This window comes from Uranotaenia lowii, chromosome 2 (assembly GCF_029784155.1).
Source record: "Uranotaenia lowii strain MFRU-FL chromosome 2, ASM2978415v1, whole genome shotgun sequence".
Classification (NCBI taxonomy): Eukaryota; Metazoa; Arthropoda; class Insecta; order Diptera; family Culicidae; genus Uranotaenia; species Uranotaenia lowii.
The window spans coordinates 322,663,832-322,691,523 of record NC_073692.1 but is presented as its reverse complement, the minus strand read 5'-3'; the positions used below and the strand labels follow the sequence as shown (position 1 = coordinate 322,691,523).

The window sequence follows — 27,692 nt, the reverse complement described above, 5'->3', positions numbered from 1 at the left end:
AAAGTTCACAACAAAAATATGCTCATTCGCTTATGATCTTAGTTTTGTCATGTTTTTTCATGTCGAAAAGGAATTTTTGATGAAACATCAATAAGTTACACAAACGCAACCAATTTGCAAATCATAGCTTGTGGGGAATCGTGGGCCACATTTTGAGGGGTATCGTGGACCACCTGTATTTTAATGTTTTTAAACACATTCAGAACTTAAAATACGTTTTTCCTATCTGTAAAGTTTTTATGTCAAATGAAGAGATATGAAAACAATTTTGTCCATCCTATAAAAGGGATTTTGCCGAAACGTTCGCGAGCCAGGTGTTTGAATCTATTTGACCATACACAACTCTCTTTTATATTTCATCATGTGTAATTGCTTTAAAATAACGAAATGATTTTTCAAATTACAGTTTTGGGACAATTTTTAAACGTATCATGTTATTTGGACAATTCAGATTTTGTTGCCCACGATTCCCCACCATTTTTCAAAATTAAAAAAAAATGCTTCTATTAAAACAGTGAGAACTTGTGGAAAATAACTTTAAAAAATTAGAAAAAAAACCTAATGACGATTTTTTATTTTCCTTTTATATATTGTAATAAAGAAGTTATGGAACAAATTTAAAAAAAAGACCCATGATTCCCCACTCTCCCATATCTAAGTTCTTTTTACTGATTTGGCGATAGCGCCAAACACAGAAGTATAACAAAAAAAATTCTTACGAGGTACATCAATTGAACCGGATATTATTTGTTTTTATTTTTGAACTAAATTTTGTTCAAATCACTGTTATCGATTTTTTTTTCTTATCCAACAAACAAAAAACGAATATTCGATTTGATTTTTGGTTTTGTTATAAACATCCATAAATTTAAAAAAAAGATATGCTGGATTTGGGTTCAATTCTTCATAAGCCATAAATAGATATTTTGATATTCCCACTAATTGAAAATACCTTTTTTATACTTAAATAAATAATTTTTTGTTTCAAGTCATATTATCTGGAAGCTGTCAAACTTTAACCCCGTTTTTCTCGAAACATTGATTTTGTTTAGGTTTTCTTTGTTGATTATTGTAATAAAGCCTTTGAGCGATGCTTGAAAGATAATCTTTACGGACAAGAAATCATTGTCTGTTTCACAACTGTTCTAAACAGTAGTAGGTAAATCTCAAACCGTACTATGCTGCACGCTTTTAGTTGCAATGAATCAACCGGGTTCATCGTTTGGGCGCAGAACTCCATTCGGTCTAGCTCCTAGCTCACCGGAACGACAAAGCAGTAGGCCGGTTGAAATCGGAGCCGCGTCGATTGCGGAAGAGCTCAGAATCCCGTACATTTGCAATGTATTTTCTTCAACATCACTTGATGATGTTTCGCGAATTGCACCGAAAACAGTGAAATGGATGGAAATTTATCCTTTCTCCGATCGAGCAATTATGGAATACATTGTTCAACAAGTTGAACAAGCATCATTTCAAGGAATAATTCTGAACATCAACGATAAATTGAATGACTCCAAATTTCAGGACATCAAAGAACTTAAGAATACCTGTGCTCCACCGTTGTTGGCAAAATTAGTGAGAAACTTCAAATCTTGGTCGAATCCACGATTGGTGCCTTTGGATGCTGAATCAGCTAAGCCGTACTTAGATTGGATGAACAGTATCACCAAGCTACCAATAATCCTGAAAGGCAAATTCAGCAACACCGAAATGAAACTGCTCTATGGCAGGGGTGTTTTTGGAATATGTCAAGTATTTACACAAGGTAATTATAACATTTTTGGTATTCTTACTATTCTCATGCACGCCAAATTAAAAAAAAATGATATTAAAAACTATTTTTAATTCTTTTACATAGTAAAGGTCTATGTCTCATGTCTCATGTCTTAAAAACTATTTTTAATTCTTTTACATAGTAAAGGTCTATGTCTCATGTCTCATGTCTCATGTCTCATGTCTCATGTCTCATGTCTCATGTCTCATGTCTCATGTCTCATGTCTCATGTCTCATGTCTCATGTCTCATGTCTCATGTCTCATGTCTCATGTCTCATGTCTCATGTCTCATGTCTCATGTCTCATGTCTCATGTCTCATGTCTCATGTCTCATGTCTCATGTCTCATGTCTCATGTCTCATGTCTCATGTCTCATGTCTCATGTCTCATGTCTCATGTCTCATGTCTCATGTCTCATGTCTCATGTCTCATGTCTCATGTCTCATGTCTCATGTCTCATGTCTCATGTCTCATGTCTCATGTCTCATGTCTCATGTCTCATGTTTCATGTCTCATGTCTCATGTCTCATGTCTCATGTCTCATGTCTCATGTCTCATGTCTCATTAGACTGGTCCATATTTGTATGGGATGATTTTTCTAACATCAAACTTCAAATTGGTATGGAGATTCTCGTATAAAAAATCAACATTCTTTCACTTCTTATGTTCTTAAATATACCAATGCTACATAGCTCAGAATTACACAATTTACAGTTCAAACAATGGGGAAAAGTTTGTATAATACTGTAACATGACACGACACGATACAAATTTACTGTAATGAGTAATGAGATATTCGTAAATAAACGTGTGATTTGTTCGTATTTGGTTGACATTTCGTGTAAGGCGTTAATGTACAATATACTATATACTACAAAATTAAAAAAAAAAAATGCGATTTTCATTGACTGATCAATGCTTCTAATATTAAATAGGGCGCTGAATTCAAAAATAAAATTGAAAAAAAAACTATGTAGAACAAGGTTCTAGTTACACTCAAAATATGACATTATACTAAATGAAAATATCTCAAGCTACATATCGTTAATTTGTAATGATTTTTCAGGATTTACATTTTGTTTTATTTTTATCATATTTTTGTAAAGTATGGCAGCGCTGGTATAAAAACACCACTAGAACCAGTACAAAATTGCCTTTTTGGTGAATATAAATTTATTGTGGAATACATGCGTTAATGTACTATAAATCCAGTGCATAGTTGTATTCAAGTGTTAGAAAACTGAGTAATGGCGGTTTCACAAAAACACCAACATTTGAAAATTCGTCATATATTCTGTGATTCGTACCTACTTTGAAAATCTAAAGATTCAAAAATGGGCTAAATCACGTCAACTTTCCAATCCTCTTTTCGTTATTCATCTGAAGTGACTTAAAACATTTTTGCAGTTAATTGATTGAAAAGTAAAGTGTTTATGTCACTTTATAACATTTTTTCTGGTCATGGTCTAAAAAATTTAAAAAATATATATATCCTTGGGCGCAATAAATAGCTTCTCACTTCAGTTTTCTTGGACAATAAGTGAATTTTTTTAGCATTCCGAAGCTGACCTTCAGCCTTTTTTAAGGCATAATTTTTCCGGATTTTTTTTTCTACACTTTGAATAACGGAAAATTAAAGTTTTATAGCTAAACATTGTTTGGAAAACATATTTGATGTACAATACGAGATTTCTAAAACTATAAGTTTTGTAAAAAACGGTTGAGAAACGAGAGAGAAAAAACTCTTACGGGTAGAAATTTCTGGGACAGACGAGGATTTAAAATGCATCGAAAGTATTATATTTTAATTTTATCATACTTTCGAGGCATTTTTAATTCTCATGCGTCTTTTCTAGCTCTAACATGCGGGACAGATTTAAGATTGTGTTTAGGCATACTTTTAAGGATAGTGATACATTTTTTTCAATTCAATTTACCTTTACCCCAAATGTAAACTCGCTACCGGTCAATTAAAATTGAGATAAATGTGTCTTCTATATTATTTTGTTTGAAATTGTTAGAAACGAACTTTGTATTAATGCATAATCTATTAATATATTTAAAAGAAAATCTGAAAGTTATTTTGTTCAAAAAAGCAATATTTTTGCTAAGATGTATTTTCTGTTAGATGCTCACGAAGAAAAAAAAATCATTATTCAAAAAAACTCAGTCGACAGTAGAGAGAATGATAAAATATTTTGATTATTTTATGCACATGTGACAAAGCTAAATGAAGATAAACATTTAAATTTCATCTGCAGAATACAAACACAAGTATTAAGTAAAAAATATTTAAATCATCATCACAAAAAAGATCGTAGGAAGAATGCAAATAAAACATGAAAAATCTCGAGGATAATTTGGAAATCAAAATAAAAATATCGATCACTTATTCAAACTTCAGTGTTCAAAGCTAATTAAATGTTCAACCTGACAATGAAATTTCTGTTGAAAAACTCAAAGTTTCATCTGAAAATCTAATTTCTTCTTCAAACATACATTTCAGATTTCAAATTTTAATATATTGTGTAGAGTAAGCAGCTTAAGAAGAAAGAAGGTTAAGAATTCAAAAGAATTCCAAGTTTCCAAAAACTAATTTGAAATTAGTTATGAAAAAAATTGAGATTTTTTATTTTATCTGACAATTTGCGTCGGGGGTCTTCAGGTCTTCACCAAAACTGAAAATTTGTTGCCTTTTTTTTAACACATGTATTATTTCAGATTTCTAACATTTTAATTCTTTGAGTAAGATTCGGTTAGATTTTTTTTTTTGTAAATAAAACTAAACCATATTTCAAAACTTTAAAACTCCGTTATTTTTCAACGCAAATCATAAAATAATAAATCAAAACACCTTGAAATTTTATGAGCTTTCCAAGTAAAATATCAAAAAAAAAATTTTAATAATCTTGAACATAAAACATTGTATAAAAAAACATTGCATTAAATAGTAAAATAATGTTTGTAATTACTTATTTGTAGTCAGATTTTAAAAACTCGGGAGCAAACTACGTACTTGAAAAAAAAAATAATTGAGAATTAAATATTAAATAAGATTGTTTAATGTTCAATTTTACAACAATGAGACATTTCAATATCGAAGCTGTGAGACTTGCAAAAGTGAAAAATATATTCTTTTTATCAAAACCATTTCTGTTGTTTTTTCTTAATTGACAAATAAATAAAATTGTCATAAATAGGCTGTAACTAATTTCAATTTCTTCTTTTGTCACACCCCCCCCCCCCCCCTTTGAAATTTCCAAAAAACCCGAAGGGGGAAATAAATAAAGTTTGAAGCATTTTATGTAAATTTCTATCTAAATATACGAAAGATTACAAGACCAAAACACAAATTGTGGAAGATAGAAGTTATTTCACCTTTTGTATTCTTGATTTATTTGAATTTTTCGATAAAAATAATAATTAAAATATAGGTTTATAGTATGAAATTTTGTTGCATACAAGTTTTTGTGCAATTTATTTCAATTTATTTGTTTTTCGCATTATTTTTTATTATCAACAGCCCTCCCCCCCTCTCGAGGTATTCCAACACCGATTGACAAAAGAAGGATTTGAAATTTGTTCCAGCCTTATGATTATTCAAAGTATTAAGCGCTATTCAAAAGTTTTAAGGTATTAAACTTACTTTAATTTTCATGATTAGCTTAAAATTGTTTATTGCATAGCCTATTTTCGGAAAAACATCTAAACTTTATTAAATTGTTATCCCAAACAAATGTTTGAAAATTTCATGGCTTTGAACTTAAAAAAATGTTTTTTTGTCTCCAAGTAATGAAAGTCTGTGGGAAAAAAATGTATGAAATTATATGTTACATCATCTAGCGGACCCTTGGAGGGGAAGAAATCAATAAAATGTGTATAAGTTAAAATTAAGGTTACCAGATTGTCCGGTTTTATCCGGGTTTGCCCGGATATTCAATACAACACTTGACAAAAGTCCGTCCTGGCCCGATTGCCAGGATTTCATAGAAAAAAGCCTAAATCTTGCCCGGATTAATTCATTTTGTTTGCCAAAACAAACAAAAAAAGAAAATTCTGCTGTTAAAATTTTTTATCTATGCATCCAAATCGAAATTTTTTGAGCAAGTTTTATAAAAATAACTTTGAGAAAGCTTTTGAAAGCCTTTAAAACTATTAAATAACTGCTGATGGAAAAAAATCAATTTGTTTTTTCTTAATTTGTGTTGAGTAATTCCTGGATTTTGACCAAATTTGCCTGGATATTGATATTGATATTTAAAAAAATGCCCGGATTTTGACAGGATTTTAGTTAAAATAGCCCGGGTTTTTTCGGTCCGGGTACGTGATGGAAAAATTCTGGCAACCTTACTTAAGCTGCATTATAAATCCTGATTTAGTTAAAATTTAAAGGGGGCTTTCCGTCCTATTTTCAAATTTCATGATATTAAAATTTTACAAACAGTTTGCTGGTTTTGATAATTGTTTTGAGCAAAACATCCATTTTATATCTATCGGGAAAGCCCCTTAGACCGAGGGGGTCTAGGAGATCCCCCCCGTAATCAAGGCTTGATGTTCAAATATTCAAAACATTTAAATCTTTTAGCTTTTTAAATTTAATATGGATGAAAAATGAACAATAGAACTTATATTAAATCTCCAGATTGAAAAAAATTAATGAAATTATGTCATATATTAGAACATGAATTTTGCTTTTTAAACTGAATTTATTTCTCCATTAGTAAATACTGTAAATTTTCAGAATTGAATGCAAATTTATGAATTATTGTTTTATTTAAATTTCAAGTCTCATTAGATTTTTTTTCGGTGTCAAAATTTTATTGCTTTTAACAGTTGAGGAATTTTGGGTTGAAAATAAAGGTTGATTTGGATTTTTGGAAAACCCTTAAGTGTCACACTACTATGCACAATTTGTTAACACACGGATCAGCATTTTTGATAAGTATCTTATAAATGATTACTTATGAAGAATGTAATGTTTTCAATTTAAAACTGGTGGATCCTTTTTTCTAGTTAGATGAAAATCCAAGAAAAGAAAATTCTGAAGTTTGGAATGAAATTATTTGCTAAAAATGTTTAAAAAATATTAATTCAAAACTGATTAAGAAAATACTTTTTTTTATCTTGTTTCATCTATAGTTTCAGAGATTTGACACTTAAAAAGAAATATACTCAACAGTAATTGCAAAAACCAATAGATCATCCATTTAATATTTTTTTCTCACTAATGGACGTGTTTAGTTTGCTGTCATAAAACATTCAAATTGAACTTCATTCACTTGATCTGAAGACTGTTTTACGTTTAGACTTAGGTTGCCAGATTGCCCAGTTTTATCCGGGTTTGCCCGGATATTTAATACTAAATTTAAGAACAGTCCGGCCTGGCCTGGTTGCCCGGAATTCATTGAAAAATGCCTGAATTTTGCCCGTATTTATTCACTTTATTTGGCAAATTAAACAAAAAAAAAACAACAACAAACACCTCCAAAACGAAATTTTTCGAGCAAGTTTTATAAAAATAATCATGAAAGGTTTTTTGGAAGCCTGGAATACGGTTCAAAATCTGTCGAAGAGTTTTGATTTTTTTTTTCATTTCTTTTCTTGATTTTTGTTCAGAAATTTCTGAGATTTGACAAAATTTGCCTAGATATTGCCCGGCTGGATTTTGCAAGGTTTTATATAAAAATTGCCCGGTTTGTAAGTGCTGAAAAAAATTCTGGCAACCTTAGTTGAGACGAATGCTTTGAAAAGATATCAAGGTACAATTTCTTGTTTTGATTTTTTTTTATTCTACCGAAAAGAAAAACTTTAGTTTGAATTTCAAATTTTCAATTAAAAAACTAGAAATCAAAATTGCAACATTTTTGGACTCTCCGCTCTATTTTGCAGACCTATGTCATAAATTCAGCGAATTTGGAGATTTTATTTTATTTGTATCCCATTGTCCTAGTTTTTAAACCCAGATGCTTGATGAAGATTTTGAGATATAGGTTAATTTTTTATCGTTAGTTAGTTTCCTAGTTAGTTTCTAATCGTAATTTTCAGCTTCTTCTCTGAATAATTTAATTTTTTTTAAGTAAAATTAAACTTTTAACTTTCTTAAAACTTTGTTCGATTATTTTAAATTCATTTTCAGAATTGTGGCAAACTCTATCGGCCGTAGAGTTATTGCATCCTACAATTGTGAGCGGCGACGTTATCTTCGAAGAAGATGTCAACAAAGTGCTAGAAGCGGGTGCCGATTTTGTCATCATTGAACGACCAATACAGTGGGGATTTCAAGTGGATGGCGAAGCTGGAATCCATCATATCATTCAATTGTATGAGAAGAATCGGAAACCACGTCATCGATAAACTGAGGTACTCAAAATTGGTTGTAAATAAATATTTTTATTCTAAAATTCAAACTATGCTTACGTTATTTTGAAATATCACTAGGGACTACATCGGACATCGTCCATTTTGTTAATACTGTCTAGGTTTTGCATTGAGTAGGCTCTGTTTCTGTAAGGTTTATTTTTGACGAAGTGATCCCGCCGGGCAATATCTGCTTTGATATTCCTCTGCAAGACTTTTGCCACATCTGGAACAACTCGCACTTCTCTCGTCAATCGAGGAGGTCTCATAGGAACGACTTCTACATGATTGACCTCCTTACTCCACTGACTGGTTTTGATACCGCAATCATCCACTGCATCCTTACCTCTGGGATCTTTAGCCAATCCATCTTCTCCAGTAGGAATCAAGGTTTCCGGTGGTGGTCCAAAGGGAATAGTTATCAGTTTTCCACTTTGAGTATCCCCCTCGCAACTGGCAGCAATGTCGATGGATTTCCGAGGCGGTATTTTCAAACGGGGTCTCAGATATTCTGATTCCAATCGCACCGAATCACCGCAAATGTGTTCCAGCGTTCGACAACCAGCCGAAGCCATCACGGAATCCAATTCCAGTCTTAGTAAGTCTAGGACATCTTCGACTCCTGATTGCCCTCCGACGGCTAAGCCATACATGGCTGGGCGACCAATGAAAACCGTTTGTGCTCCCAAGGCGAGGGCTTTGAAGACGTCACTTCCACGCATAATTCCACCGTCCAACATCACACAGCATTGGGTTCCGACGGCTTCAACAATTTCCGGGAGGACTTCAATCTGGAAAGACAGGAAAACAAATGAAATGTAAACTTTTTTTTTGTTATTATTAGAGAGACTTTTGGCTGGTTCGTCTTTGGGGAAAAAAGTTTTTTTTTTAAATTTTACAATTCGTTAACTATGATTGATTCTTTCAGAAAAAAACATTTTTTCTTGTTATACAGCATCGTTCAAGAGTGCGTTCCGCATTGATCCATTTATTTTGTATGTGGATATTCCATCAGCATGAGTTCTACCGTTAACCTCGACCGTTCAACTACTGTGCTCCTTATTTAAGCCTGATTGCCCGCTTCTATCCGGTTTTTCTGGATATTTGTTACAAAATTTAGAAAAAGTCCTAGGCCCGGCCAGGTTGTCCGGATTTTGTTAAAAAATAGCCCATATTTTGACTGGATTTATTCGCTATATTTGTAAATTATTGCTAACAGCTCATATTAAGTTTTTAATATTTTGTTATTGCTCCCACAAACGACTTTTTTTAGAGTAAGCTTCATCTAAACATTTAAGAACGGTTTTTTGAAAGCCTTAAATACGATTCAAAAACTGCTGACGTGATTCGATGAATAAAATATATTTGTAGTGTTTTTTTCTTGATTTTTGATCAAAGATTAATTCCTGGATTTTGCATGGGTTAAAGATAAAACTCCCGGATTCGTCCGGTCTTAATACACAGCAAAAAATAATGTAACGATGGCCGATGTAATTTAAGGAGAAGTTAGAAGTTCTATGTATTATTTGTTATATTCGTTGTTGTCCGGTCTTAATATGTCTGGGTTTTGATCAAATACCCGAATGCCAGGTTTTAGACACAAAAGCCTGGATTTGTCCGGCCCGGAAAAGCGCTGGAAAAATTCTGACAATCTTATATTAAACACTGATTACAGAAGGTTCTGGCATCCTGATTTTAAAAAAACTTGTCAGTTTTTGTCTATCACCAATTTTTGTGATATGGCATGTGGAAATTCTTAAATTGATTAATTTTGAGTGAAATCAATCTTTGATAACCCAAAAATAAACAAACCTCAATGCTATCTATAAACCAATTTTGAATCATTTTATTGTTTTTTTCTCAAAAATTCAGATCTTACCTAAATATTTTTGTTTCATAAAGACTATGCTTTTAAAAAATTAAATTCGACACATTTTAGAGATTTTGATACATAACATTGCAACTTTGCTGACATATGTAACTCTAGAAAGTATTAGACTTTTACATATTGAAGATTTGATTTTAATTAACAACTTTGTTGAAACCTGGGAAACAATTTGACTTATGGTTTGAAAAATATCAAAGATTATATTTCATTAATATCTTTATTAAAATTTCGTCAGAATTCCCGTATTTTGCAAAATTGAGGAAAACATACATAAAAAAATTTGCTATAACTTTTTTTCTGAAGTCAAAATTACTTGCGATCATAGAAAAAGTTGATTATTCGATTAAAAACACCATTTTCCAAAGGAACAACAATAATCAATAGTTTTGACAAAAAAGTGCATAAATTAATTTAATGAATTTTCACCTTTTTCAAAAAATAATCTCGAAACCTTAAGCTGGATGGAAAAAAATTGTTTAAATGATATTAGCCCCCCTTTATCATTCGAAATTAGCACTGAAATTCTTTAAACCTAGGAACAATTGGAATATTGTAGGCTTGTGTGATTTCTCAAGATATCGTCAACTAGGGCATCATGCAACACATTTCAACTTTAATGGCTTCTGAAAACTCATTGTCCACAAATAAAGACACCGCTTATACATAAAAAAAATTTAGGTTGATGGGACATTAAAATGACAGAGCCCGAAAAATTATTGGTATTACCAGTTATTTTTAAATGTACAAAAACATGCGATTTTCACCCTTCCAAGAGAAATCGCTAAGTTGCATCAATCTTTACTTTTTATGAAAAAATCAAATGAAAACGTTTGACAATTTAAAGTTTTTGAAACACTTGCGATGTCATAACGCATAAAGCACCAACTACAGTATTTTTTTATTTTGCTAGGTTTAAATTTAACATTTTTTTCTAATTTTTCTTAAAAGAAAAAGCACGACAGTGCTGCATACATTAAAAGGTGCAAAATTCGACACAAAATTCAAATTTTTCAAATAAATAAACGCGTGATGAAAATCAATCATATTCCAGCATATGGAAACAAGATTCAAAAGGTGAATCTTTGATTTGCATTTTGATACATTTTAGCCCAAACTGTTAACTAAAATTTGTGACGTTCTAAAAAACATTTTTTCACCAAAAGTGTTAGTTAGGGATAATAAAAGCAATTTAAATATAGATCAAAACAAACAAACGACAGCAGCAGCCTTAGAAATCTGCCTTTTTCCACCGAAAAGTCCAAATCAAAACAAACAAATAACAGCAGCAGCCTTAAAAATCTGAGATTCCTATACCAATCCATCTTTTTCCACCGGAAGACCAAAACGAAGCAAACAATCAGCAGCAGCCTTAAAAATCTGCGCTTCCTAAGCCAATCCGTCTTTTTCCACCTGAAGGCCAATTCAAAAGAAACAAACAAACAAACAATAGCTGCCAAAAAAAACTGCGCTTCATGAGCCAATTCACCCTTTATACAGGAAATGCCAATTCAAAACAAACAAACAATAACAGCAGCCTCAAAACTCTGCGCTTCCCAAGCCAATCCGTCTTTTTTCACCGTAAAAGCCAAATAAAAAAAAACAACAGCAGCAGCCTTAAAAAGCTGCTTTCCCTAAGCCAATCCGTATTTTTCTACTGGAAGGCCAAAACAAAACAAGCAATCAGCAGCAGTCCTTAAAATCTGCACTTCTTAAGTCATTCCATCTTTTTCCACCGGAAGACCTAAACAAAGCAAACAATCAGCAGCAGCCTTGAAAATTTGCAATTTATAGCAAACAAACAATAGCAGAAGCCTTAAAAATCTGCGTTTCTTAACTCAATCCTTCTTTTTCCACCGGAAGGCCAAATCAAAACAAACCAATAATAACTGCCTCAAATATCTGCGCTTCCTAAGTCAATTTGTCCTTTTCCAACGGAAAGGTCAATTCAGAACAAACAAACAACAGCAGCAGCCTTAAAAATCTGCGCTTCCAAATCCAATCCGGCTTTTTCCATCGGAAGGCCTAAACAAAGTAAACAATCAGCCCGTCCCGTCTTTTTCCACCAAAGACCGAACTACAACAAACAAAAAACGCTGTAGTCTTAAGTAGAATTTAAATATCTTCATAGAAACAAGAAGTTTTACTGAGATCCTATATGTGTATGCTCGTTTTTTTTTAAAAAAAATCTGCGCTTCGTCTTTTTCCATCGGAAAGACCAATTCAGAAGAAACGAAAAACAGCAGTAGCCTTAAAAATCTGCGCTTCCAAGCCAATCCTTATTTTTCTACCACAAGGCCAAAACAAAACAAACAATAAGAAGCAGATTTGAAAATCTGCGCTTCCTAAGCCAACTCGTCTTTTCCACTGGAAAGGCCCAACTATAACAAATAAACAATAGCAGTCTTGAAAATCTGCGCTTCTTTAACCAATTCGTCCTTTTCATCCAGAAAGGCCAATTCAGAACAAACAAACAACAGCACCAGTCTTAAAAAGCTGCGCTTCTCAAGCCATTCCGTCTTTTTTCATCGGAAGGCAAATCAAAATGAACAAACAACAGCAGCAGCCTTGAAAATCTGAACTTCCTAAGCCACCTTCCTTCCTCTCTACTAGTAGGCCTAAAACAAATAAAACATCAGCAGCAGACTTAAAAATCTGCGCTTTCTAAGTTAATCGGTCTTTTTCCGCAGGAAGGATAAATAAAAAAAAAACAAACAATAGTTGCCTTCAAAATCTGCGCTTCCTAAGCCAATTCGTCCTTTCCCACTGGAGAGGCCAGTTCAGAACAAACAAACAACAGCAGCAGCTTTAAAAATCTGCGCTTTCTAAGTGAATCCGTCTATTTTCACCGGAAGGCCAAATTGAAACAAACAAACAGCAGCAGCCTTAAAAATCTACGATTTCTAAGCCAATAAGTCTTTTTCTACCGGAAGACTAAAAAAAAAACAAACAATCAGCAGCAGCCTAAAAAATCTGCGTTTCCAAATCTAATCCGGCTTTCTCCATCGGAAGGCCTAAACAAAGTAAACAATCAGCAATAGCCTTAAAAACCTGCGCTTCCTAAGCAAATCCGTCTTTTTCCACCAGAAAGCCAAAACAAAGCAAACAACAGCAGCAGCCCTCAGTCTCTGCACTTCCTAAGTCAATCCGTTTTTTTTTTCACCAGAAGGCCAATTCAGAACAAACAAACAACAGCAGCAGCCGTAAAAATCTGCACTTCCTTAGCCAATCCGTCTTTTTCTACCGGGAGGCTAAAACAAAACAAACAATCAGCAGCAGCCTCAAAAATCTATGCTTCATAAGGCAATTAGTCTTTTAAACCGGAAAGGCCAATTCAGGACAAACAATCAAAAGCAGCAGCCTTAAAAATCTGCGCTTCCGAAGGCCACCGGAAAGGCCTATTAAGATCAAACAAACAACAGCAGCAGCTGTTGCCAATCTCGTCTTTTTCCACCGGAAGGCTGAATTGAAACAAACAAGCAACATCAGCAACCTTAAAAATCTACGCTTTCTAAGCCAATAAGTCTTTTTCTACCGGAAGGCTAAAATAAAACAAACTGTCAGCAGCAGCCTCAAAAATCTGCGTTTCCTATATCAATCCGGCTTTTATACCGGAAAGGCCAATTCAGGACAATCAATCAAAAGCAACATACTTAAAAATCTGCGCTTTCTAAGTCAATCCGTCTTTTTCCACAGGAAGGCCTAATAAAAGCAAACAAACATTCAGCAGCAGCATTAAAAATCTGCGCTTCCAAATCCAATCCGTATTTTTATACCGGAAGGCTCGAACAAAACACACAATCAGCAGTAGCTTAAAAATTCTGCGCTTCCTAAGCCAATTCGTCCTTTTCAAACAAACAACAGAAGCAGCCTTAAGAATCTGCGCTTCCGAAGTCAGTTTTTTTCTACCGTAAGGCTCAAACAAAACAAACAATTAGCAGCAGCCTTAAAAATCTGAGCTTCCTAAGCCAATCCGTCTTTTTCAATCGGGAGGCCATCTCAATACGTACAATCCGCAGCAGCCTTAATTATCTGTGTTTTTCCAGTCTCTCCGTCTTATTTGCCGGATGAACAAACAATCAAAAACAGCAGCCTTAACAATCTGCACTTTCTAGTCTCTCAGTCTTATTTATCAGAGGATCATGCAATTATTGCAGCAGCCTTAACAATTTGCACTATTCCAACCACTCCGTCTTATTTACCGAAGCCGGAATCATTTTCAAACAATCTGAGTATCAGTCTTTTTTTAGGATTCTTACGAATCTCAATTTAGAGATTCATCAAGACACGTCTGTCACTCTCAAGAATAGATTAATGTGTTTTTTTTGCATAGTGTTGCCATAATAACAAACAATACAATAGATATTTATTTTACTTTATTTATCTCCAGTACTGCCGAACACAACTATTATTATTTTTTTTTTAATTTGATTTATTTTTTGCATTTTCTTCATCTTATTTCTACAACCTGGACAATAGCCAACATGCAAGTCAAGTCAGGACGGACGTTCCGTTTTTTTTTTAAAGACTACCTGTTCGATATAATCGATATAAAAGCATAGTTCACTTATCAAAAGCGCACGAATCAGCAAAATGTTCTGTGAGAATTAAAAATACGCATCTTTAAAAAAAACGCTTTTTTATCTCCTTTGGTCTGTTATCTTCGCATACTTTCGTAAACTACTGCTTCGAATAATCAAACTGAAAATTCTGAGCTTTTGTCATGTAAACCACATAACTTGCATCAAATTGGCGGAGATTGAATGACTTAAAACATCGAGGTTCTTGAAAAAAATGGCGTTTCTCTTTAAAGTTTTTAAATTCTAGATTTTAAAATATTCTTTTTGTCGTTGCAGGATATCCCAAACTTCATGATTCGTTTAATACACGATTTCAAAGTCATCTGAACATTTTTGTCTAAACGAATGTAGGTATATGGGGATTTTTATAAACGATTTGGTGAATGAGCGAAGTGAGTTTCATATGTATTGTCCAATACTGTAGCGATTTCAGTAAGGAGTATCAAATTGACACTAAAGGAAGTATTATTGCTGGTTCTGAAGGAAGCGTCCAGAAAAATATTGATAATTTATGATTACAGATTTCACGATTTCAACAGGGGTCTTAGGAGAAAATCGGCCGAAAATCCATCGAACGTTTATTAGTGCCAAATTGACCGGAAAAGAATAAAGGTTTAAATCAAAGCAAGAAATCTTTGATCAAAAACAGGCAGGGACGGGATAATGTCATAGTCATGAGCCAAAAACTGCGACTAGTGACCCATTCTTTTCCTCACATGTCGTTAGTTTAAGATTTTTTTGAAATGGAAGCATGCTATGAATGATTATTTTGGTAAAGAAAGATTTTTTCATTCTGTCATTGATCATTGAAATCTCCAATATATCGGTCTTGACATGATAGTTAAAATGGGTCATGAGAAATATCACCAATGTTTTTTTTTTGCAACTTTGTTTGCCAAGCTAATTTTCAAATGTTAAACTACGGCAAATTCTAACTAACCATAGTGTGTGGCCAAAGATTAATCCTCGGTTACACGAAGTGAGACGACACCCATTCGGCTTTCGGCTATACATTCGGCAGGCACAGCATCACCACCAGCCAGTCGAGTTGCCGTCGGACAATGAGGACAAGACGTGAATTAGGCCCAATACACATTGGGGTAGACCTGCATAAAAAGTATAAAAAATGACCTTCCTAGACGCCTTTTTTTCATGTCCATTTGGTTCCCAAATTTCATTCATTGCCCACTCTTCTCATACGTGACATATATTTACATCATGTGAATATGAATGGTATCACAGATAACAGACATCGGGCCCCGAACAAAAATTTGTTGAAATCGTGTGTGAGAATACCCACCTAAGTTTCAAACCAAATGTGTAAGTGGACTAACATCCATTAGATGTCGCTACCAGTACACATATTTTTCCATTTTTTCGACACGCTTAGAAATTAATACTCATAGCTTATCTCAAATGAGGCCATTGCAATGTATGAGAGTAACACAACTTTTTGTGTAATAAATTTTAAGAACATCTTGATTTTAAAAAAATGCAAATCATTTTTCAATCATACTTTAATCGCTGTCATATGTCCCAGCATATGCCCCATATTGTTCAATCAATTTTGGCGCTGAATTGAAAGTTGAATTCCAAGTTTTAAAGTATGTCTGTCAGTAAATAGTTTTCTAGAACAGAGAATGTGAACATAAATGTTATAATTGTTAATTATGGGTCGGTATTCCGGTTGATGTTATCTTGTAACTCGTGTTTATAAATAACTTTAATCATTCCTACTGATTTATTAATCCTGAGTTACAAGTCCTCATCTATCGATCTCAGGTAACATCAACCAGAATATCGAGCCATAGTTTACAATTATAACATTTATGTTCACATTTTCTGTTCTAGAAAACTGTTAACTGATAGTAAAATCCCAACACATACTATAACACTTGGAATTAAACTTTTAATTCAGCGCCAAAATTGTTTGAACAATATGGGGCATATGACAGCGTTCAATTGTGATTGAAATATGATTTGCATTTTTTTTTAAATCATGATGATTTAAAATTTATCACACCAAAATTTGTGTTACTGTCATACATTGCACTGGCCTCCTTTAAGATAAGCGATGAGTATTAATTTCTAAGCGTGTTGAAAAAATGAAAACAAAAATAGGTGTACCGGTAGCGACATCTTATGTATGTTAGTCCACTTACGCATTTGGTTTGAATCTTAGGTTGGTATTCACACACACGTGTTGAGCTCCAGCTCGAACTCTGTTCTCTGTGATGGTATTTACATTCACATTATCGGAATTTTTCTGTCATGACATGACCCATGACCGATCATATTTTCTTGGGTATAGTGATCCAAAATAAATTTCGCCGTCAACGTAAATGAATGAAAATTTTCATGCCTGAAAACAGGACAATATTTTATGTGTATAGCACCAAACCGAATAGCGACAGAAGGACTAGCGACGCTTTTTTACTAGCGAGATTCCTGTCATTCGTAGATTTGTTTTTCTTTTTTCAGTCCAGTAGGCGATTTCGATGTAGTATTCGAACATTGTTTATGTTATTTACTGTACATTTTCCTTAGGACATCAATCGCATGCTTCAAATCTCCTAGGAAACTTGCTATGCGTCGTTATTATTGTCAACGTCGCGACGGATGCGACGTGTCGCTAGTAGGCAAACCTGCTTTGATTATTAGCGCTCATATTTTGGATTTTTTCTGCATGCATAATATATTCTAAAATGTTTCGTTTTACAGAACAAATAAACGGGGCTTATTCATTGATGGTTGGTTCTTTGTTTTTTTCTGTACGCATATGAAAACCGTCATGATTTTATAACATCGAAACACAATTCAACATTCCTTCACTAGTGATTATACAAACTATTTGAAATATTCCTTGAAAGCTCTTCTTTCACAGTGTGAATTCAGTGTGAAAGTTTGATACTCATATTTCTCAATTTTGTTCTGATTTTTTGAGATCCCAAAGACACGCGAAAAAAAATCAAATCACTTGTTCTCGGTTTTTCTTCACTTTGCCAAATGTTTCGCATTTCGATTCTGCTGTGTTTCACTTTTTGGATTACTTTGGTAATATCAAACTTGTATCCTTACTCCTAAGGACTCTTTACTCACACTGGCAGGTGCCGAATCCAGCTGACATCCCCCGTGGTTCGAAACGATGATCCCTTTGGCCCCCATTTTAGCCGCCATCAGCGCATCTTCACTGGACAAAATTCCCTTCACAATCACCGGCAAATGGGTCATATCAATCAACCACTTCAACGATTCCCAACCCAGCGTGGGATCAAACTGACTCTTCACATATTCAGCAATATTCTTGGAACACACATTGTTGTACGGTGGAAGGAAGTTCACATAGCTCACTTTCGAAGTCACATTGAGCGGATTACGTAGATCCGATTTCCTCAGACCCAGCACAGGAGTATCAACGGTAACAACCAACGCGGCAAAGCGCGCTTTCTCAGCCCTTCGAACCATATTTTCCATCAGTTCCCGATCCTTGAAGATGTACATCTGAAACCACTTGGGGACCTTAGGAATGGCTTCCGCGATGTCCTCGATCGACACGCTGGCCAATGCACCCAAAATGAAGGGTGCGCCCAATGACCGGGCAGCCCGAGCCGTGGCCTTCTCGCCATCATTTGACAGCAACTTCTGCAGCGGCACCGGTCCAATTCCGATGGGCATTTTGAAGTGTGAGCCCAACACCTGAATGGCCATGCTGCGATTACCGACCCCGGTCAAACATCGCGGTCTGATTCGTATCTTATCGAAGCAGCTCCGATTGAGCCGCATCGCTTGCCCTCCACCGGCACCCGCTCGGAAGTAATCGAGAACTTCACGGTCCACCGATTCCGCAGCCCGCTCCTCGTACTCCTCCAGGCAGGTGATTTCCCGCGTCCGCCGATCCGATCGCTTACCGCGGAAGAGCGTGTCGAACATATTGGTTTTGGTATGTTCTAAATGAGACGTTTTTTGCGCGGATCCGCGTGGTTTCAACTGACCGGTTATTTGAGAATTTGCGCGCGATTGATTGATATACTGTAACGCGTAGTAGAAGCATCAACGACCCGACAAAGACTAAACTCTGCTTCACGGTTTTGAATGGGTTTATATTAACTTTTCTGTCTTAAGTTAATTGTTGATAACAATCAGTGCAGTTGAATATGATTTGCATTTTGTTTTTTGTTCTTATGCACTTAGTAACTTCATTGTTTTGCCTTTCGCTGCCTAAACACTTGGATCTAAGACGAGTTACTTCAAATTCCGATTGTTAAAAAAATCTTTATTATCCTTCATGTATGAAGAAACGTTATTAAATATTGAATCAATTTATTATTTTTATTGTTTCGGAAACCTTAAATGTAATTTTATTCGTACATCTTACAGCCTTTGGCGGAACAATATCAACTTACTTGAACGCCCTAGCGAAAACAGAGTTATTCGCTTAGAAGTCCGGCAAAAATCAAAATAAAAACATGTTCTTAAATTTAAAATGTTGAACCATTTTATCAACGGATAGCTTGTGTTTTAAATTAATAATTTTTGTATTTATTTATTTTGCCAAACAGTGTAGGCTACATAATGGTATCTTAATGCTAGAGGTTAGGATCTTAATATTAGCTTATTTGATATTTTACATTTTACAAAATTTAGTTTCTTCGGTTTCTGTTGCAATGAAAAGCACTTTTTAACTGCTGTTTAGACATAGTTAAATCTATCATTTGGTAATTTTGGTAAGGACAGTAAAAGTTTAGTTGATTCAGTAATAAAGCAGACTGAACCAGACTGATGATGTCGTTCACGAAAGATACTGCAGCAAATTTTCTTCTAGAGCTTAGTTCTTTTAGAAATGGTACACCTTCTTTTACTTTTTTAGTCATTTACTAGTAATCGGACATTCAAATATTTTACAACATTTTGCTGTCTGTGAAAAGTAGTAACAGACCTGTTTTTTCCAAATTTTAAAATTAACACTTTTTTGAGATATTTACGATGGAAGGGGAAAAAAAATTTGCTCAGTTTCCTTTGAAATCCGTCCTTTTTAAATTGATAGCTGAAAAAACCGTTAATTATTCAAAAAATTACCTACTCTGTGTAAGTGGTGGAAAAGTCCAAAATGTCCACAAAGTTCAAATCAAGCATTGGAGTGAAGCACATGATCGGCAACTACAGTTAAGGGTCATCAAGGAAGTTAAGGTTCATACCAGAATTTTGAATTTTTAATAATCGAAAAACTAAGTGTAGATCGTTGAAAATGTTTTTTCTCCGATAAGCTGAAAGTGGTGCCAAGTTATGAGTCATTGAAACCTAGTCTCAAACAACAACTTTTTGCTAGTTGCTGAGGTCGTAAACTGTGTAGCCGGTACCGAAGCAATGAGAGAGATGATTTCTGATGGACGACAAAACTTATGAAAATCCTATTTCAATCAAATTCCAGCTATAACATGTCTGCTCGAGGCAAGGTCCCTAGCATATTAAAGTATGTATTTGCAGCTTGTTTTGTACAAAAAAAAATGATTTGCTAAGATTCTGCTCCTGTGAAAAAAAAAATTAAAAACGAAAACTTTGGATTTTACTTTTTTTAAAAGCCTAAAAAGACGCAACTTTACGAACTATACCAACCAATTACACTTTAAGTTCAATCTAATGATGGTTTTACTTCGTTATTGTCAGATTTTGCCAGCAGAAATTCCTTTCGAAACGCATTAAAGTGGCTCAAAAATAATCAAGTTTTGTTAATTCTTTTTAAAACAGCTGTATCCACTTAATTGCCCTCAGCTTCTTTTAAAAAAGAAGTATAGGACAGCTGTAGCAGAAGTTGAAGGAGGAGGATGCAGCTATTTAAATTACAGACTAGGCGAAGTATAAGTTTGATAAACTGATCAAAATCCCGACTGAAAAAGGTGTGCGCCATCCGATGGGAGGTACCAAGTATAAAGTAGAAATATTTCTTACAAAAAAAGATATTTTTTTTTTTAATTAGTTCATAAATTATCATAAGATTATCTTCATTTCCTTCATAGAAAGTATTTCGATCCAATGAATGATTTTTGGTATACACGCATTCGTTACGCATTTCTAACAAAAAAAACTAAACTTTAACACTTAAACGTTCTAAATTTATTAGTAAACACTGAGATTCGTAGCTTGATAATTGACGCTGAGACCATCCTAAATTTCGAAAAGCGAATAGAAAAAATTGTTTTAAGACGGATTTTAAACGGATTTGATGAACAATTTTACTGTAAAAGGGTCTCGAAAATTAAGACTAAATCGTTTTATAAAGCCAAGCCTACTATTTGATTTCTGATTTACTGAGTTATAGTGATCTACAAATGTTAGTTTTGAGTACAATATAATACCTTGATCTTTTATCCTATTGGTTCTCTCCACAGGCGCATTTCCTTATGTAACAATTTCATGTTATGTATACTTTTACCTTGTAAATACAATTCTGAACAATTTTCCACGTTTAACTCAAGAAGACTTTTGTTGCAACATTTGTAAAAAGCATTTATAAGATTTTGAAACATCATAAAATCTCCTTCGTTATTGACTTTCATGTAAAGCTTCATATCGTCTGCAGCACGTTTAACTGATTCAGTAGACAATTAATGTTTTGAACGTATATAATAAATAATAGTGGACCGAATTGGTAGCCCTGGAGCACACCAAATGTAACAGAGTTGCTTTTTGAAAGTGAACCATTGAATCTAACAATTTGTGCATGGTTTGTTAAATAGAAATTAAACCTTTTCTGCAAATGTGGACTGAATCCATTTTTTAAAGTTTAAAAATCAACATGTGGATGTCAATTCTGCCAAAAGCTTTACTGAAGTCCGTATATCTGTATTCGTACTGATAAATTGTATTGATGTTATTGGTAACAAATTCAAGTGAATGAGTAGTAGTAGAACGTCTTTTAACAAATCCAGGAATTTGATTTGATTGTATATTTTTTCATTCGCTATAGCTTCGAAAATATCAGGAATGCACGTTAAATTGGCGATGCCTCGGTAATATTTTAAATCAGTTTTTTCCCTATTTAAACTTGGGCACAAGAAATGATTCTTTCCATACTGCAGGAAAAACAACTGATTTCAATGATGAGTTAAATATAAGAAATAATGGCATACACAAATAATTTTTTAGATTAAAAAAAAAGATGGAGGAATCCATCAGTAGACTGAGTCGATTTGGGGACATTTTAACAAGTAATAATTTACATGAGTAAAAATTTAACTTTTAAGTTTGTATTTAAAAATTTAATAATTTGTACTGAAAAATCTACATTATTTCTCATTCTTTTGTGGAACCGAACTTATGGTTTTTGTGCCAATTTATAAATTCTCTAAAGTACATTTTCCGCTGAACCTTTTCCATCTTTTTAACTCATATTTTAGATTTTTTGGATTGATTTTTTAGCCAGCTTTTTAATTTTTTTTATCCTTGGTGAGCTGAAAATAGCGAGACATATATTTTATATAAACAAAAACTTCGATTTTTAGGTGGATTGATTTTACGGCCGTTCATCTGTATCGATCTTGTAGATAGATCTTCTTCTGAAGATCGAACAATCATTCAGCTAACTACATTCCACTCTCGTGGGAACTTTAGTAAACGTGTGAAAATATATGGAAAATAATCCGTCCACTATTTTTTAGTTAATTTATTTTAGTAGTAAAACCTGATGCATACAAATGAATAATATACATATGTCCATAAAAGTTGAAAATTGCCCTTTCAAAAGCATTTATTTTTGTTTTGATATGTTCGCAACCTTTAGAGAAACTGAACAGTAGGCTTCAAAACTTGCTTCGTAAAAAAATTACGAATCTTTCGTTTTTTGAGGTTAGTTTTTGGAAAAATGTCTTTCAAGCATGTTGTTCCAAAGGATAGGATTAGGACGTCTTCAAAAGAATTTTATTAAATTGAATGATAAATATCTTTTCAAAAGACATCATTGGTATGGTAATTGCTATGGTCTGCAATGGTAATTGCAAAAAATAGAAATTTTTTCTCACTTTTAGGTAAATTGAATAGGATAAAATTAACAACAAAAGCCGTTAAAATGCCCATGATCACGTTTTTCGAGTTTCACTAATATATTTTTTTTCTGTAGTTCTTTTTTTGTTTTTTTTTGTAAGGAGAGGAGTTGCATAGTCAGTTTATGTCACATGGTCGATTATGTTTCCTGGTCGTATTATGTCACATGGTCGATTATGTTGCATGGTCGCATTATGTCACATTGTCAGTTATGTTGCATGATGGGATTATGTCACATGGTCGATTATGTTGCATGATCGGATTATGTTGCATAGACAGATTATGTCACATGGTCGATGTGTTGCATGATTGGATTATGTTACATGATCCGATAATATTGCATGATCGGATTATGTCACATCTTCGATTAAATTGCATGATCGGATTTTGTCACATGATCGGATTATGTTGCAAAGTCAGATTGTGTCACATGTTCGAATATGATGCATGATTGGATTATTTCAGATGGTCGGTTATATTGCATGGTTGAATTATGTCACATGGTCGAATTATGTTACATGGTCTGATTATGTTGCATGATCCGATTATATCACATGGAATGATCATAATGCTTGGTCAGATTATGTCTCGTGATAAGTTTATGTCACATGATTAAAATCTGTCATATGGTTGAAATTTGTCATAGTCATATAAAGCATGGATCATCCAAAATCTGAACGCACTGTTTATTATACCAGAGCGCTACTTGTTGTCGGATCTGAAATATTTTGACAGTATTTTGTTAGGAAATGTTTCCTCTATAAGTGCTGAAAATTTCATAACGATTCGTTTTGTTCCAGTAAAATTACACGTAATGGAAGCCGCGAGGCGAAAGTTAATTGTGGACATCCACGTCAAAAACCCGACGTGGTCTGGTTCAAAAATCGTGAAATCTGATTTTGGGCGGCTTCCTGGCCAAAAATTTTACAAAGCCACTGCCGATAATTTGGCAAGAAAGTGTTTGATCTGGCAAGGTATTTGCAGCTGCGGACGAAAAACCCCGATTTTTGTGAAAAACAAGACCATGGACTCCGAAATGTACAAGGAGGAGTGCCTTAAAAACGTTTTTTTTTTTTCGTACATTAGATCTCACAATGGACCAATACAGTTTTCGCCAGATTTGGCAAGCTGCCACTACAGCAAAGAGGTACTACAGAGGTATCATGCCAACGGGTGGATTTTGTCGAAAAGGACATCAACCCACCCAACTGCCCTCAATTCCGCCTTATCGAAAAATTTTGGACAATTGTCAAGCAGAAGATGAAGAAGAATGGTAGGACAACTCGGGATGTAACAGAGATGAAGAGATTGTGGAACAAAATGGCCGCTGAGGTCAGTGAATAGGGGGTCCAAACTATGATGAGTTGTTCTTGACGAAAAGTTCCAAATTTCATCAAAACAGCATCGGAATAGTTTTTTTCTTATTTTTCCTATGAAGTGCAATAAAAACCCTACATTTTGATTACAAAACATTTTTATTTCGTTTACATAGCTCCGATATAGACCCTTTTTAATGCGTGCAGATTTTAATTTTATATTATTCAAACTTTTGTACAACCCTTATAATAAAATCGAGTTCTCGAAAATTGCTTAAGATTTCGACATAATTGTTTCTTCAATGCATAGAAAACAGATGTCTGCTCATATGATTATATTTATTAAACACACATTTGTTGACACATTCGATAGCATCACTATTCTGATTAATAAGAGCATATAGCTTGCTTTTCCACTAGATGATAAAATAAATTTTTAAATTAAAATAGAAATGGCGTCGAAAAGCCTTATTCGGGTGCCTTCACCAGGTCCTTCTAAAATAGGCAAGGTCTTTTTAAAATAGAATAAAGTAAGGGCTATTATTTGTATCTGTAGCTTTCTATCCTAAGGTTGCCAGATTGCCCGGTTTTATCCGGGTTTGCCCGTATATTTAATACTAAATTGAGGTACAGTCCGACCCGGCCCGTTTGCCTGGATTTCATTGAAAAATGCCCGAATTTTGCCCGGATTTATTCACTTTATTCGGCAAATTAAACAAAAAAAGAACAACAAACACCTTCAAAACGAAATTTTTTGAGCAAATTTTATAAAAATAATCATGAAGGATTTTTGGAAGCCTCAAATACGGTTCAAAATCTATTGATGAGTTTTGATGAAAAAAATTTTCTTTTCATTTTATTTTCTTGATTTTTGTTAAAGAATTTCAGAGTTTTGGTAAAATTTGCTCGGATATTGCCCGGACTTATGGTCATCAATTTGAAATCGAATGCCCGGATTTTGCCAGGTTTTTATATAAAAAATGGCCGGTTTATCCGGCCCGGATACGTGCTGAAAAAATTCTGGCAACCTTATTCTATCCGTTACAAACAGTGTTATTTTCAACTTAATGAGATGGGGATCAACCAATTTTTCCAAAATTTTCAGCTATCTTAAATAAGAAGAGTATAATCTGATGTCAGTTGACTGCTTGGCCGATGTAGTTCTGTAACGTTTTATACGACTTGTCGTGGATTTCTTTCAATAATGCATCTCGTGTTGCACTCGATCCCTACAGATTTCTTCCAATGAGCTGCAACCAGCTAGTGCCATGGTATTATCCAGCTCATTCCTCAGGATCTCCAAAACACTTTCGACGCCTCGCTGTCCATCAACGGCCAAACCCCACAGAATCGAACGACCCACCAGCACTATATCGGCTCCATATGCCAGCGCTTTGAAGATGTCGGTCCCTTTTGCCACTCCTCCATCGAACAGGATTGGGATTTTACCACCGACTGCAGAAACTATTTCCGGTAGAGCTTCGATCTACAAAAGTTTGTTGAAACTTAAAAAAAATCATTTTCCAAAGTCATCAATCATACCGTAGCAGGAATCGAATCCAGCTGCCTGCCGCCATGATTGGAAACATAAACGGCAGCCACTCCAATTTCCAGGGCGCACCCGGCGTCTTCTTTGGTAAGAACTCCTTTGACAATAACCGGAAGCTTCGTGATACTCATCAGCCATTCCACGTCCTTCCACGTCAGTGAGGAATCCACATCGAGAACGACACTTTTCTCATTGCTGTTGGCAATCACACCTTGCCGTTGCAGGTCCCAAAAAACTGCACACCGGACTCTTCCCGGTGTTTGATCACTTCCACGAATGGACCCGTGTATGATGCCATGGACGGCACTATCGATGGTTAGAACTATTGCAGAAAATCCATTTTCTTCCGCCTGCTTCACTATGGTTTTGGTGATGTCTCGGTTCCTATGGATATAGATTTGCATCCAACGAGTTCCTGTTGGAGCTGCTTGGGCCACTTCAGGGATAGTGCTATTGGCCAACGAGCTCATAATCATCGGGATACCCATTTTGGCCGCTGCTCGAGCCGTTGCCTGTTCACCATCTTGATGAGCCAACTTATGGAATGCTGTAGGACAAATTCCTAGCGGCATCGAGAAGCTGAATCCCAAAAGAGACAGATCCATCCGGCGGTGTTCAACATTCATCAGCTGCCGAGGTTTTATTCGGATGTGGTCAAAGCTTGACCCATTGAGCATATGCGTTTGGCGTCGACCTGCAGCCCCGTTGAAGTACTCGAAAGATTCTACATCCAGCATCTCGGCAGCCCTATGGTGAAAATCTTCTACGGTAGATAAGCTCATTTTATTGCTCAAGTTTCTATGAGGTGATTCAGTTATTTTGGCTTAAACCATGTACCCGTTCTGATGCTATATTGAAGAAAACAGTACTTATAAAGCTTATGTTTTCTTGTCTTCTAATAAATTTCTTGCAAAAACAGGAATTTAAAGTTATTGAATTGATGGGTTGATGCACCCTTCCTATAAACTTTATCATCTACAGAATGGTTAAACTCATGAAGTGTAGTTAGTTATAAGCTTCACAAACAAAACAAGAATAAATAAACTTAAAGAAAAAAAATAAATTCAGAAAATCGTTAAGCAGGCGTTATTCATAGATCTGGAAAGTCTTCAACAAATAAGACAAAACAACTCAACTTAATGATTCAAATTTTAATTTTGATCACCGACAGAATGATAACGTACCGAAGAACACGCAACTAGTTTCAGATAAATTTTATTTGTGTTTTGATCTGGAGATCAATGAACTCGTTCCCTTTTTGTATATGGGCTGCTACCGGATTCTTAGTGCACTTTATTTATGCACGCCCTTCATTCATGTACATATTTGTAGGGCTAAAGTTCATTTTTTTCAAGACATAGCGTTACACACTGCGTTATACCAGCTGACAACAAAAGTCAAATAAATTTAAAATTTCAAAAATTTAACCCTCAATTCAGTGCATTTAGGCGGTTTGCATTGATTTTCTTATTATCATTTTTTTTTCCACTCAGTGTAGAAATCGTCTAAACATTTTCATAAAGCTAGTATAAGCCTTTAGGTTTTGTGAAATTTTGTTTTGTGAATAATGCTGCTTTTAGAAATTATTTTTGAAAATAAAAAAAGTACACAATTTTTTTTTAAAACAGAAAAAAAATTCATTTTGATCCTCCTGCAAACTTAAATTTTTTTTGCTTCAGCCCACGAGAAATTCTTTAGCTACGAATATTGTCACAGCTGTTGTTGACCTCAAAAGGAACCCAACACCGTTTGATAAATTTTTGGTCCAATTAAAACCAGTCCAATGTACAGGATGCGTTATCTGGATGTTTCCGATGCCGATGTTGAACAACTCCACCATATATTAGCCGATTATAACTAAATCTAAAAACTAAAAACGGGTATAAATTAAGCTGTTTAAAACAAGGGTGGCCAAATCGTGACCTTCGGCTTTTTCCAAGATTGTCATGTTCTAAAAAATAAGGCCGGAACAAACTTCAAATTATTCTTTTGTCACTCGCAGTTGGAACATCGCAGGGAAGGGAGGGGGAAGGTGGTAGAGTATAATAAGAAATAATGTGAAAACCAAATAAATTGGAATAAATTGCACGAAAGTTTGTATGCATCAAAATTGCACACTATATCATTGTACAAAACCTAAAAATCAAGTTATTTTGAATCGAAAAATTTATTAAATCAAGAATACAAAAGGTG

At 34.4% G+C, this 27,692-nt stretch overlaps 3 protein-coding genes across 3 annotated transcripts; 1 reads left to right on the top strand and 2 right to left on the bottom strand.

Moving 5' to 3' along the window:
• The first annotated feature begins 1,200 nt into the window (after positions 1-1,200).
• On the top strand, positions 1,201-8,129 carry LOC129742923 (2-Hydroxyacid oxidase-like). Its single transcript, XM_055734861.1, has 2 exons — positions 1,201-1,765; positions 7,912-8,129. Exons 1-2 carry the CDS (start codon positions 1,201-1,203, stop codon positions 8,127-8,129), a joined length of 783 nt encoding a protein of 260 aa, XP_055590836.1.
• Positions 8,130-8,191: 62 nt separating this feature from the next.
• LOC129748395 (2-Hydroxyacid oxidase 1-like) lies at positions 8,192-18,639 on the bottom strand. Its single transcript, XM_055743004.1, has 2 exons — positions 17,697-18,639; positions 8,192-8,923 (listed from the first exon to the last, which is right to left on the bottom strand). The coding sequence occupies exons 1-2, from the start codon at positions 18,525-18,527 to the stop codon at positions 8,210-8,212; spliced, it is 1,545 nt and encodes a 514-aa protein (XP_055598979.1). The 5' UTR covers positions 18,528-18,639; the 3' UTR covers positions 8,192-8,209.
• Positions 18,640-25,148: 6,509 nt separating this feature from the next.
• LOC129742922 (uncharacterized) lies at positions 25,149-26,281 on the bottom strand. Its single transcript, XM_055734860.1, has 2 exons — positions 25,493-26,281; positions 25,149-25,436 (listed from the first exon to the last, which is right to left on the bottom strand). The coding sequence occupies exons 1-2, from the start codon at positions 26,279-26,281 to the stop codon at positions 25,149-25,151; spliced, it is 1,077 nt and encodes a 358-aa protein (XP_055590835.1).
• Positions 26,282-27,692: the final 1,411 nt, after the last annotated feature.

Bases quoted from the DNA above. Each gene is read 5' to 3' on its own strand.
- LOC129748395 (XM_055743004.1), bottom strand. From the start codon at position 18,527: ATGTTCGACACGCTCTTCCGCGGTAAGCGATCGGATCGGCGGACGCGG. The intron at 8,924-17,696 runs GTGAGTAAAGAG...CTGTCTTTCCAG, and splicing joins TGGATTCGGCACCTGCCAGT to ATTGAAGTCCTCCCGGAAAT.
- LOC129742922 (XM_055734860.1), bottom strand. From the start codon at position 26,281: ATGAGCTTATCTACCGTAGAAGATTTTCACCATAGGGCTGCCGAGATG. The intron at 25,437-25,492 runs GTATGATTGATG...AAACTTTTGTAG, and splicing joins TGGATTCGATTCCTGCTACG to ATCGAAGCTCTACCGGAAAT.
- LOC129742923 (XM_055734861.1), top strand. From the start codon at position 1,201: ATGAATCAACCGGGTTCATCGTTTGGGCGCAGAACTCCATTCGGTCTA. The intron at 1,766-7,911 runs GTAATTATAACA...ATTCATTTTCAG, and splicing joins ATGTCAAGTATTTACACAAG to AATTGTGGCAAACTCTATCG.